This window comes from Haliotis cracherodii, unplaced genomic scaffold, assembly GCF_022045235.1.
Source record: "Haliotis cracherodii isolate W230 unplaced genomic scaffold, xgHalCrac1.p SCAF_5, whole genome shotgun sequence".
Lineage (NCBI taxonomy): Eukaryota > Metazoa > Mollusca > Gastropoda > Lepetellida > Haliotidae > Haliotis > Haliotis cracherodii.
In genome coordinates this window covers 53,250,465-53,270,664 of record NW_027266308.1, presented here as the reverse complement: position 1 = coordinate 53,270,664, position 20,200 = coordinate 53,250,465, and the positions used below count along the sequence as shown (strand labels likewise).

Below are 20,200 nucleotides of genomic sequence, written 5' to 3'. Positions count from 1 at the left end.
CTTATTAGAATATTATTTTGGTGAAAAAGACAGAGTTGAAAGATAAATTTCGTGATTTATGCTGACAGACAGAATTTAAATGCCCATAATTAAGGGTGCATATAACACACGAGTACGTATTATATGCGAATAAATAAGTGTTGTGTACATTGATCAATCGGAAGGGGTGCTAATTGGTATTGTTGACTAGCCAATATATAAGCAAATATAGCCATGGGCGCTTATTACGTCGAATACGGTACTACTGTTGCATTTTTGCATCTTGTATTTCTCAATGTTATTGTCTGTCTTGCAAGTCATTATTTTTAGACAGAATTGTACCTGGTTGCATCAGAATCAGAGTGGCAAAGCCAGTGCCTGTCTGCCATGTTTGTTTGTATTCATGTAATGAAAAAAACCATGACCAAACTTGATTCTTGTTTGTCTTGCCCTTTTTTGGATTTGATATCTGTTCTTTGCATCCATGTCAGGGAAAGCAAGTGTGCTCTGTGGGGTCTCCATGAAAGATTTGTAAATTTCAGATGGTTTAGTACTTGTGTGACAGACCATCGAGACTGATTGTGTGCTCACTCTATCAACCACTGTCTTGGCTTGTTATATGCTTGATTCTGTTCAGGTTGCCATGCTACCGCAGTAAGCATGCAGACAATGGCACCCCATTCACCATAAGAAGCAGGTATCGACACATTCTCACCATGTATTATTGTTTGTAGGGCTGTCCAAATTTACTACCCGGGTACCTATTGTAGGTCTCAAGAGATAGGTTCAAGATGTCCGATTGGCAATTGATTTATTGGAGCCCTGGCAAAAGGTATTTACTAAAAATAACCAACCAGGTAGCTTTATCTTATTTAAACATGAGTCAGAAGGAAAGAAATGTTTGTTTGTTGTTTGACGCCGCACTTAGCAATATTCAAGCTATATGGTGTCAGTCTGTAAATAATCCAGTCTAGACCAGACAATCCAGTGACTGACATCATGAGCTTCAAATTAACCAACTGGGATACGATGACATGCATCAACCAAGTCAGCGAACCTGACCACCCGTCACGCCAAAGACCCAGGTTCGATTCCCGACATGGGTACAATGTGTGAAGCCCATTTCTGGTGTCCCTGCTGTGATATTGCTGGAATATTGCTAAAAGCGGCGTAAAACCATATTCACTTACTCACTTTAGTCACCTTTTATGACAAGCTTAGTCGAAAGAAATGCAAACAATAGTGACTTGTACTGTAGCCTTGGATTTATAGTGATTTTTTATTTTTGTCATAAAGCAGTAAATCACATGACTAAAAATGTGTCCAGGTAGTCCTGTTGGTACCCAGGTCTTACTCAGGACAAACCTGACCCGAGTACCTGTCCCCTCGCAAATTATAAGCTTGAAGTTAGGCTTGATTAAGTTTAATGCATAACCTTCAGAATAATTTGGATGAATTTATTAATTCACACACACAGAGGTTTCATTGATTCATTGGCTGTTGACTGCAGGGTCTATGGATTGGTTTTGTGCGTTGATGTCATGTTTGTGCCGGTCGTACAGTACAGTGGCACTAACTAGGGTGCGTTTGTTTGTCACATCAGTGATGAGGATCATGTTTATAGCTGTTTGATGTTTTTATTGAAATAAATATCTTTGTGAAATCACTGTTCGACTTATCTTTAGTCAACGACCTCCACATGCCATGCCTCATTACTGCCCTTTGTCCATTGGGAGAGTGTGAACAGGAGAGATTTGGGTTTGAACCCGCTTGGAACAATATTTCAATCAAATCGTGTGGGATGAAAGCCCAAAGTGATGCAGGTCTTCGACAAACCAATGATAGTAATGAGTGAGTTTAACGCCGCTTTTAACAGTATTCCAGTTATATCATGGCGTGCCAGTTTAATATGGGAGGAAAGCCCAATGTGGTGAAGGTCTCAGACGTTTACCACTTCCGTGAAACCCTCGAGCACGGGTATGGTGCTGACAAACCTAGAAACATAATCGAGTCGAACCACGATTCGAACCCACAAGCATAGGTTTCTGGCGTGCCCAAGGGACACAACTCTGCGCAGCGAATTGCGGTACCTTAGACAACTGGCCACCCGTGCCTCCTGATAGTAATCAGTGTGAATCTGCCATTCAAACCCACAATCAGGAATCAGACAGTGTGGCACGCCCACACAGCTAATTTCAGCACCTTAGGCGACTGGGCCACACGTGATCTCAGTGGTAATCTATTGGGACACACAAAAAACATGAAAACTGCATTTGCACAAAAATAATTTTATACGTAAAATGTTACAAAATGGTTTCCCCTTCAAACAGCTACTGCAGCACCCTGTGATCACATGATCAGGGTCATTAAAAGTCTCAATCAAGTTGTGATAATTAAATGATTGTGGCACAGCATACCAAACCCACTGCCCATCATTCCGGAACCTGTGTTTGAAATCAGCTTCAGCGTAACAGTATATTATTTATGATTACCACTTCTGAACAGATCAATGACCGTATGTTATTTCCGTGTTGAAAACATAAGGGTGTTGCCGTAACTACTTGAAAGTGTGGTCTCAAAGTTTTATGATTACCAGACAAGTGTATAACCTACTGGTAATATGAATAAACCAGGATAAGTTGAACCAACTCAGAAAACGCATTCGAGACAAGTAGGAGGTGCACAGAATTTGAGCAAACATTTTTGGTTTGTTACAGGTAGAGAGGGTGTACCCATGTTGTGCATGGCATGATGATGTAATTGACTACGCTACCATGGACACACGTGAATCTCTATTAAGAGGTCAGTGTGACAAGAACTTGTTAGCCGAGACAAGACATGCATATACATACATCATACTACCTGCGACCCCTTTCCTCACAATGGTATGCTCCAGTGGGCGGAGATCATACACAGCCATACGGGGTTAATTGTCTGGTCACAACTCAACTTATCCTGGCTTACCAGTACTATCATATCTCATCATCAGTTGCCACAACTTTAGCATTTTTTCATTTTTATGGATGCAGACTGCAAACAAACTAGCCTTGGTGGATCCAAATAAAGATATCAAATATTAAAATGTAGATCTGAATATTTGTTTTATTTCATTTGTCACAGCATTGTGTAAGATATGTTTCATTAAGATTTTACACACAAAAAAGATTTATGTTATATTCTGTAGAGCAAAATGCCAATCAATAAAAGATTATTTTTCCTTTCATTTCAAGCTGGTGGCTGTTTTCTCCAGTTGGCTGAACCAAAACCCAGCCGCTGGTCACACACGAGCAGCTAGGTTGTCCACTGGGTTTGCTATGCTGTGCAGTGTGACATGGAATGTTTATCCCGGAGCTCCTGAGAAACTAAAGAGACTCCTACAATAACCATCTGATCCACAGGGACTTGAATTACTGCAATGTCTTTAAATAATTCCCATGCTATTGATAAAGTACTTTGAAGTACATGTTTTGTAAGTGTGTTCCAAGCCCCTGTGATCTGACCTCATCCAAGTAAGCTTTTGTCTAACAGCTTTCCATCAAACCATTGCCCTTAATTAAGCACATTGTTTTGAACATTTTCATTTAACAAAACAAAAGAAGCTGGCAAAAAAAAAAGACATCTAACCTCTTACTTCTTAAACAAACAATTATCTGATCTAAAAGAATAAGAACTCATCCCCATTCCCCAAGCTCTATAAGTTCAGGTGTTCATTTTCCAAAGCTAAACAACTGTATTGGGTGTCCAGCATGTGTGATAGCAGGATTCTGTTCCTTGATTCCAGAGAACAGTTTGCCATGAGAGTCTTCACTGACTGAAAACTTGAGACCAAGCACACTTATAAAATCCTGGTACACAGGACCGATTCTCAGAACACTGTTCATCAGTAGACCACACTTTTCTGAAGATCAACTAATTTGAGAGCTCTCCTGTACAGAGATCCTAAAATTAGCTTAAGAGAAAGATAACAACTGTTGTAGAATCTTTTGATGAAGCAAGTGCTCCGACATTAGCACTTATACCTGACAGAAGTGAGAGGGACTATATACAGAGACAGACACAGGGTCAGAATGCTGAAACATTAAGGGTTAAAAAGTACACAACGTTACAGACACTAAACACTTGCCCACTGAACAGACTGGAAGCAAGCTAGCTGCTTCTGCAGGTAAAGCTGAAATGACACAGGAGAAAATATGGTAGGCTCTCCTCATGTGGGATTCCACCTCTCGTACTCCAGGCGTACAAACATAATCTGCTAATAGTATACAAAGAGCACCCTGGATCACGCAATAAGGACTTCTGTTGACAGAAATATTATTCAGATACAACTGAAAGAAAACTGGTTCAAATCGGTCAAATATGAGCAGTCACGTGACCAATATCTTTAGTTCCGAGGCACAGAAAATACAATTTTGACAGTGCAAACATCATACAAAGTTTCATTTCCTGTTCCTTGGTAAAACTTTAAGTACAGCATTAACCATGAGCTCTTTGGAGATATAAAACTTTAGATATAGTACTGTGAAGATTATGTTGATAAATACCATCACACTCAAATGCAAGCCTCAACTTGATTACAATTACTTTAAAAAATTCAAATTATATTGTCAATATTGAATAACAAGGGAATGTCTTGTTTGTAAAAGTCTGACTTTGAGACACTTTTATTCTCTTGATATTTCTCTTCCCATAAAAGATGAGGATGACTAGATGCTCTAGATGAGTAACATGTAGGTAAATAGAGGAGAACAAATATCCAGGAGATTTAAAAGTGATTTTTGTTTTTACAGAAACTTCCTAATGGTGTCTTATGTCTTAAATATAAAAATGAGCATTTCTGATTAAATGCATTGTTATATTACCCTTATCTGACGCTACACAGAGCTAAAGGTGTAGCATCAGGTAAGGTAAAACATGTGATTTCCTTCACACCAGCTGTGATTTCCTCCACAAAAGCTGTGATTTCATCCACACTAGATGTGATTTCATCCACACTAGATGTGATTTTCTCCACACCAGCTGTGATTTCATCCACACTAGATGTGATTTCCTTCACACCAGCTGTGATTTCTTTCACACCAGCTGTGATTTCATCCACACTAGATGTGATTTCATCCACACCAGCTGTGATTTTCTCCACACCAGCTGTGATTTCTTTCACACCAGCTGTGATTTTCTCCACACCAGCTGTGATTTCTTTCACACCACCTGTGATTTTCTCCACACTAGATGTGATTTCTTTCACACCAGCTGTGATTTTCTCCACACTAGATGTGATTTCTTTCACACCAGCTGTGATTTTCTCCACACCAGCTGTGATTTTCTCCACACTAGATGTGGATGTGGATCCTGCAAACCAAACTAAAGAAGTGACTGTTGCATCTCCAGGGAAGATTTGTATGGTTGGTAGACACCATGTGTGACACACAACCTTCCTTTCTTCCTTTTTTCTCAAATGGAGAGAGTTACATACGGAATCAATTTTAGTTTAACCAAAGTGAAATGGTCAGTCCTTAACCATTCAATACATGTGCCATATCATTGTCTAACTACATCACTAAACAGAATTCTTTTTATCAGACAGCTGCAAGAATGATCATAGCTTACTGCTGAATACACGGAGTTAGTGTACCTGAGTTAGTTGTAGCGAAACTACAGCATCCAGCCTCATTCTTAATTAAATGTTAATCAATGTATCAAAAACAATCTTGTCAAATCGTTCCACCCTTTCTCCCTAATAATAATACATCTTAAACCGACTGTCTCCTTCAAAAATCTATTCTATTCCTCATGATCAATCAATGAAATGTTTTCTTGCATTAACAGAGAAATAATTAAAAGTCAATATGTACATACTAGCTGCTTTGTTTCCAATGCATCATAAATATAATACACATCAATTTACAGTAATATAAGAAAATATGGAGAGGATTTCAAATGGCTCAGAGACAGCAACAACACACGACACAAGACAGGATGACATGACGAGAAGAACACTCCACACACAGCAACAACTGCAGTGGCACCATCTTCCCTAGGCAAGGGAGTTAACTGACTGTAAGAGTCCAGTTTCCACCCTTGACGAACTAGACGCCCAGTTGACGGCACACATGCTCTGCAAATCCTACAGTCGACTGAATTCTGCATGGCAGTCGCTATGAACCGGATGTCTAGTTCGTCACTTGATTTTGATTGGACTGTGCATAGACTCATTAGTCCAGCCATAATGTAACTCCATAATTCCTACCTAGTTTGGCAAGGGTGGAAACTGGGCTTTTATAGTCAGTTAACTCCCTTGTCTCGGGAAGATGCAGTGTCATTGACTCAACACACATTAGAAGAACAAATTAGTCCACACAGAGATAGAACATTCATGAATTCCTTGAGTGTAAGGTTGTCAACCTTGTGGATTCTTTTCCTGGATTCACTGGATAACATTTCAAGTGGGATGTTGATGTACATGTTTATGTTTAGAGCACTGTAGCATCACTTCAGGCTTTCCTTCCACATGAAGCTGACACGCCGTGATATAACTGAAATACTGTTCAAAGTGGCGTTAAACCGAACTCACGCTTTCACCGACTTAGAGCGTTGTCAGCCAAGTGTTCATGACCTAACATGTAGATACATACAAAGAAAGATGGTAATTACTGAAAGGAAAACTAGATGTAGTCTCTTATCAAAGTCTTAAAATGTCACAAGCAAAGTCTCGTAGTTATGAAGGACTGAAGAGTCCACATGACGTAAAATTAAATTCATTTACGTCAGCACTTCACTTTACACTTTGCCTAAGGGACCAGTCATTTATTAAAGGACACAGGGGCAGAGAGGATTATTTTTCAACCATTCACTCCTACATTCAGAGTGAGAATGGTTTTACGCGGCTTTCAGCAATATTCCAGCAATATCAAGGAGGGGGACACAAGAAATGGGCTTCACACATTGTATCTACATCGGGAATAGAACCTGGGTCTTCGGCATGACGAGTGAACGCTTTAACCAGTAGGCTACCCGACCTCCCCCCTAACTTGTAAGAAAGTATTTTGAAAATCACATGGTCATAATGATCTCAGAAACTGTATACCTATTTCCTTGGGCTTTATCTTGATGTGTCAAGAGTGTTTACAACCCCTAATTTTCTCCACCTTCCAACAATAAATGGCCCATTGCTTCATCCTATTTACATGAAGGAACTGACATATTACAAATAACATATGTATAACCTATGTATTATCCTTGTGTCTGTATCTGTATGTTAAATCATGTAATATTCAGCACAGATAAGAAGTCACGGTCACCAAATGACATATTTGTGTAAAACATCAGTACTCTTACAGTTCTTGATTTGTAATGTTAAAAAAACATCTCCGCAAGCTAAAAAGTAAAACAGTCAGTTTTCGGCCAACAAATACTTGTACAATTTTTGGAGGGAGACATTTTTCTTTCATAGCAGTGTCAAAAAGTATACTAACCATGGTCAGGTTTTACGTTTTTGTGCTAAATATAAATAAAATGTTGTCATGAACATACTACTGATGCAGCCAATGCTGAAGACTATTTCTTTCACAGTTTACATTAATCCCAACCAGAGACATAAACAGAACACAGCTTCCAGATGACAGATGTGAAGCAGTTATATACACAAAGCCTGGAGACCATATGATTTACACAATGGTATGTACAGTCCTGCCCTGAGACTGTGCTATATATACACTTGTTCACCTGCCAGTTTGTCCATGAATGGCTTGACAAGTGCCCGGGTGGCAAAGTTGAACACAAGTCCGAATGTGATGGAGATCGGCAGGGCAGGAAGAGCCTTGCGGAAGATGGCCAACAGCAAGAGCGTGAAACACAAGCCCTAGGGAGAAACAAACAGTAGTAATTAGCTTGGTATCATACTTGCATGTTTATATGTATTCTGAAACAAATAAGCCTCATTAATATTTTGGGGGATATTTTTATGAAATTGTGTATTCTCAGTCTTCACTACAAAACAATATCCCCCAAAACAATCCCTTCTTTTGGTCAGTATATATACATAGTATAGTACATGTAGTACTTAATGTTTGATGAAATATTCAATCCACAAATTATTCCATGATACACTGAGCCTCGTTCCACAAGCGATTGTAGTGTAATGACTTTGTATATCTATGATAAATTATGGAAGATACGATCATCTTTGCGCTATGTTCATGTTACTGTCCCGCTAAGGTTTCACTTTGTCAGTAATATAATCAAAGGTAGTATGTTATGTTATGTTTGTTTGTTCTTTTATATTTCAGCTGCAGAATAGCGGCCTTGAATTAATTGAAACTGGACCACACAAACCAGTGATTGGTTTTTTAGGAGCAACGATTCAAGCCTTTGAGGTGCGATAACACACAATAATCCAAGTCACTGAGTCTGACCACCGAACAAGAAAGTCACCCATGCTACAAGAATACATTGCTGCAGACCTGTCCTAACCCTGAATCCCAATGACAATAAAAAGAATTCCACACTGAGCTTACAACACACTCTGAAATATCCAAATAAAATAATAAGTATCAGAAGCTGACATTAATATTTTACAGATGTTGGACATGTGTATTATTTTTTCTAAATTTGAAACTATATTCTCTTATGTGTAACTTACAATGAGTATTGCGACAAAACAGGCAAGAGTTGTGTTCCAGTCTCCATAGGATGAAGCCTTCCCAACCAGGACACCGTAGAAGATGAAGTCGCCCAGTCCCAGTTTAACGCCCCCTGCACACAGAAGACGAGGCACCATTATACACAACTCACCCACACATTACCGTGAACACTGACACAGTAAAAAACATTCATTATTCATAAAACGATAAACCATGAACAATGACGGTGATGATGTCTAACACTGATCACCATGACAAGACGTAGTTGAGTACGGCTTCATTCCTTCAGATTGCACATTATGAGACATATTTTGTAATATCACTGAACTCTAATCTGGAAAAAAAACCTGGTAAGACAATCACCACAGGATAGGAATTAGCATGATAGGTGGGGTTGTTTACACTCATATTTTAGTGAGTGAGTGAGTGAGTTGGGTTTAACGTCGCTTTTAACAGTGTTCCAGTTATATCACAGCGTGTCAGCTTAATGTGGGAAGAAAGTCCGAAGTGATGAAGGTCTTGGACGTTTACCACTTCGGTGAAACCCATGAGCATGAATTTGGTGCTGACATACCTAGAAACAAAATCGGGGTGAACCAGGATTCAATCCACAATCATAGGTTTCTGGCATGCCCAAGGGACGCAACTCTGCATAGCGAATTGCGGCGCTTTAGACGACTGGGCCACACGTGCCCCCGACTCATATTTTGGAACTGTAACCATGGCAACAGGGCTCATGCAGTGGATTGGGCGGTATTATTTCCATTGTGACCATCCAATTCACCCTTTCAATTAATCAACAGTCAATCAACAGTACCAACATCAGACAAGTCGCATTACTTCATTTACAGCAGCAATCATCCTCAGCTGCATTCCTACCACAGATTCACACTTTCATCACACGTCAGTCTTACAAGAAGCTGGGTTAATCAACGGTACCAACATGAGAACAATTTGTCCTAAGATCAACCTACTTTCTTCATCTTCCTGAGCTGCCTGTTGCGGCTGTTGCCGTGCGTTCCCAGTCATTGCTCGGTCATCAACAGGTCCATTGCGACCTTCAGATCGGACCTCACCAAAGTTTGCTACAGCTGAACGAGCACGGTCAGTCTCTCCACTATTGGACAGCTGTCGTCGAGGCGTGTATATATGGTCCCGGAATCCACCTTCTTCATTATCTGATGGGTTGTCATTTGTAGCACCAGTGTCTGTAGAAACTGTGGTTCTCTCTGTAAGGAAGCAAATCAATAGTGTTGATCATGTTCACAGAGGTTTTTGATGCACAAATGTACTGAAAATAATTACCCTCACCTACTACTTGTCAAATGCCTATAATTAATTGTCTGGTCCCCTCTGGCCCAGCCCACCCTATAAATGACTGGTCCCCTCTGGCCCATCCCACCCTATAAATGACTGGTCCCCTCTGGCCCATCCCAGCCTATAAATGACTGGTCCCCTCTGGCCCATCCCAGCCTATAAATGACTGGTCCCCTCTGATCCTATAAATAAGTGGTCCCCTCTGATCCTATAACTAACTGGTCCCCTCTGACCCATCCCAGCCTATAAATAACTGGTCCCCTCTGACCCGTCCCAGCTCACAAATGACTGGTCCCCTCTGACCTATCCCAACCTATAAATGATTGGTCCCCTCTGACATACCCCACCCTATAAATGACTGGTCCCCTCTGAACCATAAATGACTGGTCCCCTCTGACCCACCCCACCCTATAAATGACTGGTCCCCTCTGACCCATCCAACCCTATAAATGACTGGTCCCCTCTGACCCATCCCACCCTATAAATGACTGGTCCCCTCTGACCCATCCCAGCCTATAAATGACTGGTCCCGACTCATCCCACCTAATAAATGACTGGTTCCCACTGACATACCCCACCCTATAAATGACTGGTCCCCTCTGACCCATTCCAGCCTATAAATGACTGGTCCCCTCTGACCCATCCAACCCTATAAATGACTGGGACCCGTTCCACAAAGCGATCTTAGTGCTAAGTTGGTCGTAACTCCCATACTTTATCATAGGCTTACGACCAACGTAGCACTAAGCTCGCTTTGTGGAACGGGGCCCTGGTCCCCTCTGACCCATCCCACCCTATAAATGACTGGTCCCCTCTGACCCATCCCAGCCTATAAATGACTGGTCCCGACTCATCCCATCCTATAAATGACTGGTCCCCTCTCACCCATCCCAGCCCATAAATGACTGGTTTCCTTTGACCCATCCCAGCCCATAAATGACGAGTTCAATCTGACCCCTCCCAGCCTATCAATGACTAGTCCCCTCTGACCAATCCCAGCCCATAAATGACTGGTCCCTTTTCACCCCTCTGACCCATGACTGGTCCCTGATCTATGAAAATTGTTCGAATTGATGTCAGAGATCAGAAACATATCATTATCAATGAAAAGAATTCACATGTATGCACGGTCTTCAAAAGGTTGCATGGTGGGTGGGGTTTGGGCAGGGTTTCTGTGGATGGGGTTTGGGTGGGTGAAGGTTTGCTGCTGACACCTCCTCTGGATCTGCCATTAACTTAACCCCCAAAGCAGCATGAGGTACAGATAACCTATTGAGTTTCACATATTTCGAGCACCGACATGAAAATATAAAAAAAGTTGAACTATCGTTCAGATTGTGCACGACAATAACATCTTCAAGTCAGTAATACAAGGTCACTCTGAAACAAGATTACTACACAATCACCAGGTGACAGGAACAAAACGTTATGACCATGATTTATTCCCCATTTGTGCAGGTCACATGACTAACAGGGCGCCTGGGGCTGTCAGTATTGTTTATGGTTCTCGTAATAGATGTATTGTCTGTCAAGAGCTCTGTAAACATCTGTTTTATAGCAGCACTCCTCACCTGTGTCATCTGAGCTCGGACTGCCTCGTTTCCTCTTCTTCTTCTTCTGCTGTTTATCCCCATCTTCTCCATCGGCCGCCGTCACCACCTGCCACATCATCGTTGCTGAGATAGGAGGGAAGAAAGAACAAGCATTATAGCTCTGTTTCAAATGAGAAGGTTAAGCACTGATATGTTCTAAAGTACAGTACAGTACAGTATTATTCAATATGGTAGCTCCATGTAGCTAGCTGTTAGTGTGAATAACTCACAGGAGTAGATGAGGGCAGGGAATATAGGTTCGTTCCTCTCCTGGGCAGTCTCCACCAAGACACGCAGTGGGCCATTGGGACACAACACAGCCACCAGATCTGAGAAAAACACAGAAATTAGCATATTTCACATCATGAAATCAAATCAAATTCATCTTTAAACAAAAGTACACAAATAATAATAATAATAAATGCACATTTCTAATATCCAAATTCATGCACTGGTACATGCTCATCGCATTACGTAAGACGAAAACATTACAAAAATAGAAACTGAAACATAGTAGTTTCGATCAAATAAAACTCAAGGTCGCTGGCTGATTTGGAGTCAATGGATATCGAGTATAACAAATCGGGCAGAAAGTAGGAGCAGTTCTGTTTCTGGAAGGTGCAAGCTTGTAACAAGGGACTGTCATGGGATTTTGGTTTGGGGAACCAAGTTTATGTACAGGCGTGAGTGAGTGAGTGAGATTTTACGCCCTTTTAGCAATATTCCAGCACTACAAATGGGTTTCACACATTGTACCCATGTCGGGAATCAAACCCGGGTCTTCGGCATGACAAGCTAATGCTTAAACCACTAGGCTACCTGACCACCCCTTTTATATACAGGAATAACAGAAGCTAAAGATCCGAGATATAGGCACAACTGGTACCGTGATGGCTGACCGCCCCCATACTCTTACAACAAGTAGGGTATTTGCGACCTATTCTGCCCCGGAATCCCTACAGCAATATGCGAGAGGACTGATGTGATGACTGACTGACCCCAGACAACCATGACTCCGAGTACAACCCAGGTGGTCCAGTCTGGCAGATACTTGATGAAGATGAGCGCCATGAGGGCGCTGATGACGATGAGGTAGGCCTGTTGCAGCAGCAGTGGACCCTTCCAGTGAATACTGATCATCCCCACTACTCCGAAGTTCCACATCAACACAATCACCGTCACATAATCGAACGGGACATTGTAGGCTCGCAGCACCTCACTGAAACAAGGATAGAGAGGTGAAAGTTACAGGCTGTGAACTAAACTCAAGAGTTTTACTAGCCCAGGAAAAGATAAAATACCATTGTAATAATACAGCAATGGGGAAATTTTGAAACTTCATATTAGCAACCATACTGGTACTTTTACCTTGATTTGGATCAATTGCTTGTTAGTTTTCAATTCCCAACTTGCGGACATTTTCCTTAACACATCTTGGTACATATTGCTGTAAACTGGTCTTTGTTGGAAATGGGTTGTTGAGCTTTACCTCCATTTCAAGTTATCCCAAAGTGATTGGTTCAAAGACGCGGTTGGAGATGAAGAGGTTTGTGACCATGGTAACTGCATAGTATTTCAAATTAACTAGAAAACGGACTGATCATTGCAAAGACTGACCAGAATATCCAATTAGTTCTTCATAACCATTCGTTAAAGCATTTCATCATTACAGTGAAGATTCAGGTTTGACTTCAAATACACCTTGTGAAGCCTGTTATTGGCATTTACACTCAACAGTACTGCTATAAAGTCAGCGTCTTTCACTCACCCCAGGTATATGTATGAGAAGAGGAACAGGAGCATGAGTGAGGACACAATCAGCCAGCCGTGGATCACCTGGACACAAAAGTTGGCCATATAAATCCCAAATACCTTGTCTAGAGACATACTTTTAATTTATTTCACATAATTAGTGATTAAATCTGAGTTGAGCTTCCTTCTTTTAAATTCAGTATCCCAACTGCCACTGGTATGCATGAGACTGGTCTTATGTTTGTCCATCTTTGCAGGAAAGTAATCTTGATGGCGTATTAGCAATCTTATCCTGGCCAGTGAAGTAGACTACACTGCATCAGAGATCAGAGCTACAGATAAGCAGCATATTTGCGTAAAGTACCCCCCCAAAATATTCAAAACTCTGTACAAAGGAGCTAATTTCTGAAACACAATTACGAGCTAATTTACTTTCCAAGTCAAGCCTATGTATTTAGAATATTTATATACATCTAAAACATTATTTCATTTATTTAAATCTTAAAATGTTCACTGATTTTGGGAAAAACCCAATAGAGTGATGAACAGATGAGTGAAAAAATTTGGTTACCCCATGAAAAATCTAATAATCCAATTAAAATACAAACCCTAGAGTAAAGACTCAATTGCTGAAAAAGTTATCTGGAGCTCTGCCAGATGCATAGCTCACCTTATAACATCTGTACTTGTACAAGAGCAGCAGCACAACAGTGAGAGCTACAATCACACCCAACAAGATGAAGGCATTGGCAAAAGACTGCCACAGTTTAGTTCCTGTGTCATCAGTCTTGTCATGGAAAGGGGTGTAGATTCTGGAGAAAGAATGGTTGAGATCCATGTAAGATTTGTCTCAATACACCATTCCATGTGACAAACAAATGCATGGTTTGAACGCTGAAAATACCTTAACTGTTCCCTGGGCATACTGAGGGATGTACACACTCAAAACATCATCATGCTGCAATTGACTTTCACTTTGAGTGAGTTCAACCTTCAAAGTTTGAAGGCCCAACATTGTTTGTACATCGTCACAAGCTCCGACATTGGTGCAGTTTTGCCCGCATTCTACAAGGTTCATACTCCAATGAACTCGCACAAAGTGAAAGTCAATTCTTAAATGTTCAATCTCATTAAAATCAGATCTTAGATCTTGTTATCGCTAAACAAAGATCTGAGGACATCCCATTATGGGTCACATCAGAATGACCTTTCATCCGACCAATCAAAGTGTTGCTTACCAGATCATGAAAGTGACAGTCGGAATGTGTTTTCTGATCATGCAACTTCCAAAACGTTAACACAGGGTATTCCGAACGACAGTTATGGCCCATATGACTGATTCCGTCAAAATTATCGTCCATCTTTAGCTTCTGTGGGATAAACAGTTGAACAGAGGAATGCGTCTGAAATGGAAGTCGCCAGGTTGAAACGAGTGCTGTAAAGCTCGAGAAAGCTGCTTTTTAATTGGCTGATGTAGACTTCTTGTTAGTCGTTTCAGCGGTCGGTCGAAGTTCGCGAAAGGTCTTTCTGACGTGACCTGTAATGGGATGTCCTCAGATCTTTGTTTAGCAGCAGCAAGAACTTAGATCTGATTTCAATGAGATTGTTAAATATTAACCCATGTTGTTAACCCTTTGCCAGTGTTCAATTGAAAAGATAAAACACCCTTCATAACAGGAATCTATTTAATAATAATTACAGAAAGAAAAACAAAATAACTCATACTTATTATAATATTTGGACATCCAATCAGCACACTTTCTTCTCTAAAATCCAAGCCATACACATGACAACAGATTTGCCACATATTGCATGTGTAAGGCACTAACACAAACTTTACACATCTTTTGTCTTAGAACCAATTATATCTCAGTCTAATAGGAGCATTTTATTTTCAAAATTAAGATCAATAAAATAAAAAATATATTTATCTTTAAAACTTACAAGTAAGTTGTTTGTTCTGTGTAAAATGTGACGGAACTAATGGTTGCTACGACAACAGCCATACAGAGTGTGACGGGCACAAACAGCATGATGACATGCTTGGCTCCATACAGTAGTGTTTCGTCTTCCTCATCAGATCCTGCACTTCCCTGGTTGCTGCCATTCTGGCGCGACTGCACTGATGGATTAGTGCTATTATCTTGATCACGTCTTGTTTCTCTGCTGCGAGCACTCTGAAATTTTACATTAAGCATGATAAAAAATAATTTTCTATTTCCTTCATAGACATGTAAGCATTGATCAAGTAAGGGTTGAATTTGTTCAAAGTTGCCATGCTCCTTTCCTTAAAAAATAAAAGTGAAACAAAAATATCTGAAAATTCATTTCACCAATGCATACATACATGTAATTTTGTTGCCATATACAAATTATTAAATACCCTGTCATTAAATGTGTGATCAATGGAACTATTATCACATCATTCCTTACGGCTTGGGATATTACTGAACAAAATAAGCATCCCTTTCCGTATCACTCCAGACAGAATTTTATTTAGCCTCAACCTTTGGACCAGTGGCTAATGTCGCAGACCATGTCCAAAATACACACAATATACTTAACAACTTGGCAACAAAAATTAATCATCATTAAGTATTGTAAAATTTTATGATTCAGGATATATTTTGTTCAAGTTTTGTATGATTCATAAATAATCACGAACAAAGACCTAGAAATACTAAACATTAAAACATAAATCCCTATTAGAACAACTGGTTTTCACAGTATTCGGTCCTTGGTTTAAAGGGGCACTGATCTAACGCAATTCCCCGGGACTGGTTGTTGCCTTTGTTATTGTTTTTTCCCAGTGAGTACCCGGATGTATAGCAGAAATCTAGACTAGTTCGCGACCTCTGCTGCGCCATTCGTAAGCGCATTAGTCACTTTTATGGGTAGTAATAAGGGCGTATGGTCACATTGATCAACAAAATGAAATACAATTTTCGAGATAATAAGGAAATGTAGGTGTCTTTGTGGGTAGCATCGGTAATGGTGACGAAGTTTTGATAAGTCACTTGCTTGGTAATTTTGTGATTTTCGTTTACACTATTTTGACTTGCAACACAAAGTATATATTTCACATGAGCATATGCTTTTTTTATAGTGTGTATATTTTTTTACTGTAAAATGTGTAACAAATATATCAAACGTCTAAATATTCAGTTATTTTACAAAGTGACTGAAAAACATTTCCATCTGTATTATTATGACAACGAATTCCAAACATTTTGATGTTTAATGTCATCACCAAGAGACTGAAAATGTTACGTTGAAAAGTACATTTCTAAGTTGTTTGGCTTTTAATCCTACATAATAATCTGTTGTGATGTTTGTAGGCCCTTTTGATCGTCTTGATCAATCTGGACAGATTGTTTAGCCAAAATGACGGATATATTTACACATTTCATAAATTGCCTGAGAGAATCACATTTTACAAATTGACGGTAATATATACACGCTTACAAAGGAAAAGACCTGTGACAACAACGTCTATCGCGCCTTGAAGAATTTCCCAACCAAGACGTAGAGAAACAAGAACGAATCGGTTCAAATGAAGGAAAAAAATGCAGATATCATAATTACAACCTACCAAATTTATGCGGATAAGTTTTAGGCAGCTTCCTTGTTCGAGGAATGTATCCGTGAATATCCACACATAGGAACAATATCTCACTCGTCTGCAGCTGTACAAAGAAACTTATTCGATGTCACGTGTCTCAGTAACAATCAAATATTTTAAAAGATATATATCGTTTCGGGATATTATAACCCGTTTTCGTTTCTCAACTGATCGCTTGGATTGTTTCAGCTGTTTTACATAGGTGTCAAGTCTCAATGGTCGGCTGAGAAAGCCCACGTGACAAGTATTTTCATAACGTCCACGGTTCCTATAAATTCCATTGAGTGATAGATAACAATGATCAATCAATCAACGTATTATGAGTTAACCCTTTGAACAAAGTATGTTGTTTATACATCGGCACTTCGCGCCATGATATGAGTGTATTCCCTTTGTTTTAGTAAACCTAGACATGTAAACACTCACTCTTGACATATCCACTGCGCAAGATAACAGTGATTAATCAATCAACGTATTTTCTGTTAATCCTTTGATGACTAAGAACGATCCGTTGATTTACAAAAATAATTAAATCAACTGATCATTCATCTCTTGCTGGGCTGCCACATGCATATTACATAACACACATTTACTTCACTTCAAACCTGGATTTAGATTGAATAATTACCCCAGACACAATAAATGCCAAATGGGAACCTTTGTCAGGTAATCTAAGTGGTGCTACCACTAATTGTACCTGTAATAAATTCATTAACTGAGCATCAAGTGAATGACGACAAATACACAAGTGTAGGGTTATTATACGAGAAAACGTGGATGACAACAAGGGAGTAGTAATCGTATTATCGACGCAAGCCGAAATTGCTTTCACTGCATAGATACTTATTTTAGTATTAAACTATAACCATCTGGGGTATTTCCAAATGACGACATCCGATGAGCTCCCTTGTTCTTTTTGTCTGTTTGTTTAGGCTGAAGAAATTAATTAACATGCGCCATTTGTCGAAATCTTTATAGATCACAGTTAACCAATCAGTGTTCAATCATGCGTAAACCAAATATTGCCTCCAGCCTCCAAGTTTATTTAGCTGTCCTTGCAGACGGTACCCCAGTCTCTGGTCACGCTCAGTTGCGTTGCGTATCATCCGGGTACTCACGGGGGAAAAACAATAACAAAGGCAACAACCAGTCCGTTAGATCAGTGCCCCTTTAAATACTGATTTGGCTCTTTATTTGTATAACCTCATAAACCTGTACATAAAAATCCCCACACTTACATTGAAACCTCTCTCGTCCGTTGTTGTTGTGTCTGTGTCAAGTACGGCAGGGGAATCTCTCTGATACGACGGAGTTGTGTTGCTGAAGCTGACGTTTTCCATGTTTCTGCTGTTACGGCCGCCGGACATAAGACCAGTCCGTTCAGTTGGCTCTCCGTCGCTTGGCGGGGTTGACTGTATTGCGCTCATACAGACTGTGTCATCGTATCACGCCGAACAGTTCGATAAATGCTCCCCTTTTATTTGTCAACCCCGATCTGTTTTCTTGCTCAGTGAGTCACAAGACACAGAATAACTGCCAAATCACATACAATATCTAAGCCGCGTAGACTGAATAACAATGATTTTACAAGACAAAAATTATAAATAAAATGTGCGAAAACTAAGAAAGGTACTTGAAACAACGTATAGATTTTCACTTATTTGTTTTACTTTAGGGTAGTGGTTCCCGGAAGTAAACTCCGAAGGAAATGACATCAACTCACGTGACATGAAACGCTGCCAAGTCTTATGACCTGACCTACCTTCCCTGTTGCGCGTGCGCCTATAGCTGAAAATATCCACAACACACTCGATAATCAGTCGTTAAGACTCGCATCTCTCCGTAAGCTTACATGCTTGTCCCGGAATGGGTCGAGTTGGTCACGAATGGCAGGGGGATGTGACTTATCAGTTTATGTGCCCATCTATGGGAAAGGCATTCAAGATAAGTTCACGTTTTTGTAAGTTAACAACAATAATAATCTGAAGAGCGAGGACAAGTCAGTTTACTTGGGGAGGAGTGGAAGGTCAGGCATATGCGTTCATAGGGATGCAGGTTAGGGACAAACTCCAGAATGCCCATATCAAGGAAAAACTTCGCGCAGAGTAGAAATGTAAACTTAAGAAAAACTGGAGTTCAGAGCTCAACGCTCGCAATAAAGTCAAAGTCACGAATACTTATGCTGTGCCCGTCCTTTCGTATTCTTTTGGTGTTGTTGATTGGACGAAACAAGAAATTCAGGGTACTGACACCCTCACACGAAAAATCATGTCAGACAATAGATACCACTACCCTCGCTCTTCCCTCAATCGCTTACATTTACCAATCACCATGTGAGGGCGTGGTTTCATTAACGGAGTGTCTCTTCATGATACAATTGTATTGTGCACTTTTGAACACATTTATTTGTCTGTTGATCCTCTTGTTAAGCATGTCAAGACTCATGATGAAAACAAGGCATTCCACAGTTTACTTAACGAGCCAAGTATGAGGGACATAATCTCAATGGCAGTTTTGATTTTGTTGATGGTTCTCTACTGCTGGGCATACAGAAATGAGTGTCAACCAAGCGAAGTACCGTATGAAATCGGCCCAGGCTAAGTTTTTCAAAAGGGGCTATCTGAACGACCAGTGCATCGAGTTTATGTACAGTTTGCTGAGATGATCAGCAACCCTGCGCAGATACAGGATGGCCTGAAAAAAAGTGAAACAGAAGGCACTTCCCACTCGAAACCATCAATTGTGTGATTTTGCATCAAAATGTGAATATGAAATATAGATTATGTAATGAATTTACTGAGACTGTCGAACACATTGTCAGTGGATGCCCAGCTTTGGCACAAACACAGTATCTTAAGCGACATGACGGAATGGCGCGATCATTTTATTAATTACCGTCTTCGCCAGCTCTGGAACATATACGGTCTATTTGCTGAACGCATGCGTTCTCTCCTAGAACGCATGTGTTCTGCTGGGTTCTATAATGATCAGCAGCACATTAATGTTATAGGCGAGAACGCGTGTTCCATTTATAGAACATCGGGGTTCTGTTTTTCTAACTAGCATTCAAAGCTGTCCATGCCCTGTGAATCACATCCGTTACGTGGGAAAACTGACGTGACGTCGCATTTATTTGGCGCTACAATTTCCTATGATCTGAGGGGTATCTGTGGTAAGTATCCATCTTGGAATACTTTAGTTTCACATTTAATACTAACCTAAAATTGTGTAATATTTCGGCGATATAATCGTATGCTGATCGCATGCGAAGTAAAACTGGACCCTTACGGAACGCATAGCAG

The 20,200-nt window shown here is 40.2% G+C and overlaps 2 protein-coding genes across 2 annotated transcripts; both read right to left on the bottom strand.

Annotated features, from left to right (window-relative positions):
* Positions 1–2,251: 2,251 nt before the first annotated feature.
* On the bottom strand, positions 2,252–18,618 carry LOC139441979 (presenilin-1-like). The gene is made up of 10 exons (XM_071222727.1): positions 18,137–18,618; positions 15,221–15,453; positions 13,947–14,088; positions 13,293–13,360; positions 12,523–12,743; positions 11,755–11,853; positions 11,504–11,608; positions 9,590–9,844; positions 8,615–8,727; positions 2,252–7,834 (listed from the first exon to the last, which is right to left on the bottom strand). Exons 1-10 carry the CDS (start codon positions 18,323–18,325, stop codon positions 7,679–7,681), a joined length of 1,581 nt encoding a protein of 526 aa, XP_071078828.1. The 5' UTR covers positions 18,326–18,618; the 3' UTR covers positions 2,252–7,678.
* On the bottom strand, positions 4,841–6,201 carry LOC139443750 (oviduct-specific glycoprotein-like). The gene is made up of 2 exons (XM_071224673.1): positions 6,033–6,201; positions 4,841–5,325 (listed from the first exon to the last, which is right to left on the bottom strand). The coding sequence occupies exons 1-2, from the start codon at positions 6,199–6,201 to the stop codon at positions 4,841–4,843; spliced, it is 654 nt and encodes a 217-aa protein (XP_071080774.1).
* Positions 18,619–20,200: the final 1,582 nt, after the last annotated feature.

What these genes read in the sequence shown, in the direction of transcription:
- LOC139443750 (XM_071224673.1), bottom strand. Translation starts at nt 6,201, where the DNA reads ATGGCTGGACTAATGAGTCTATGCACAGTCCAATCAAAATCAAGTGAC. An exon ending in GTGGAAACTGGACTCTTACA is followed by an intron (nt 5,326 to 6,032) that starts GTCAGTTAACTC and finishes TTTGGTTTGCAG; the next exon opens with GATCCACATCCACATCTAGT.
- LOC139441979 (XM_071222727.1), bottom strand. Translation starts at nt 18,325, where the DNA reads ATGAGCGCAATACAGTCAACCCCGCCAAGCGACGGAGAGCCAACTGAA. An exon ending in ACAGAACAAACAACTTACTT is followed by an intron (nt 14,089 to 15,220) that starts GTAAGTTTTAAA and finishes TTCTTTCTCCAG; the next exon opens with AATCTACACCCCTTTCCATG. An exon ending in ACAAGTACAGATGTTATAAG is followed by an intron (nt 13,361 to 13,946) that starts GTGAGCTATGCA and finishes TTTTGTGTCCAG; the next exon opens with GTGATCCACGGCTGGCTGAT.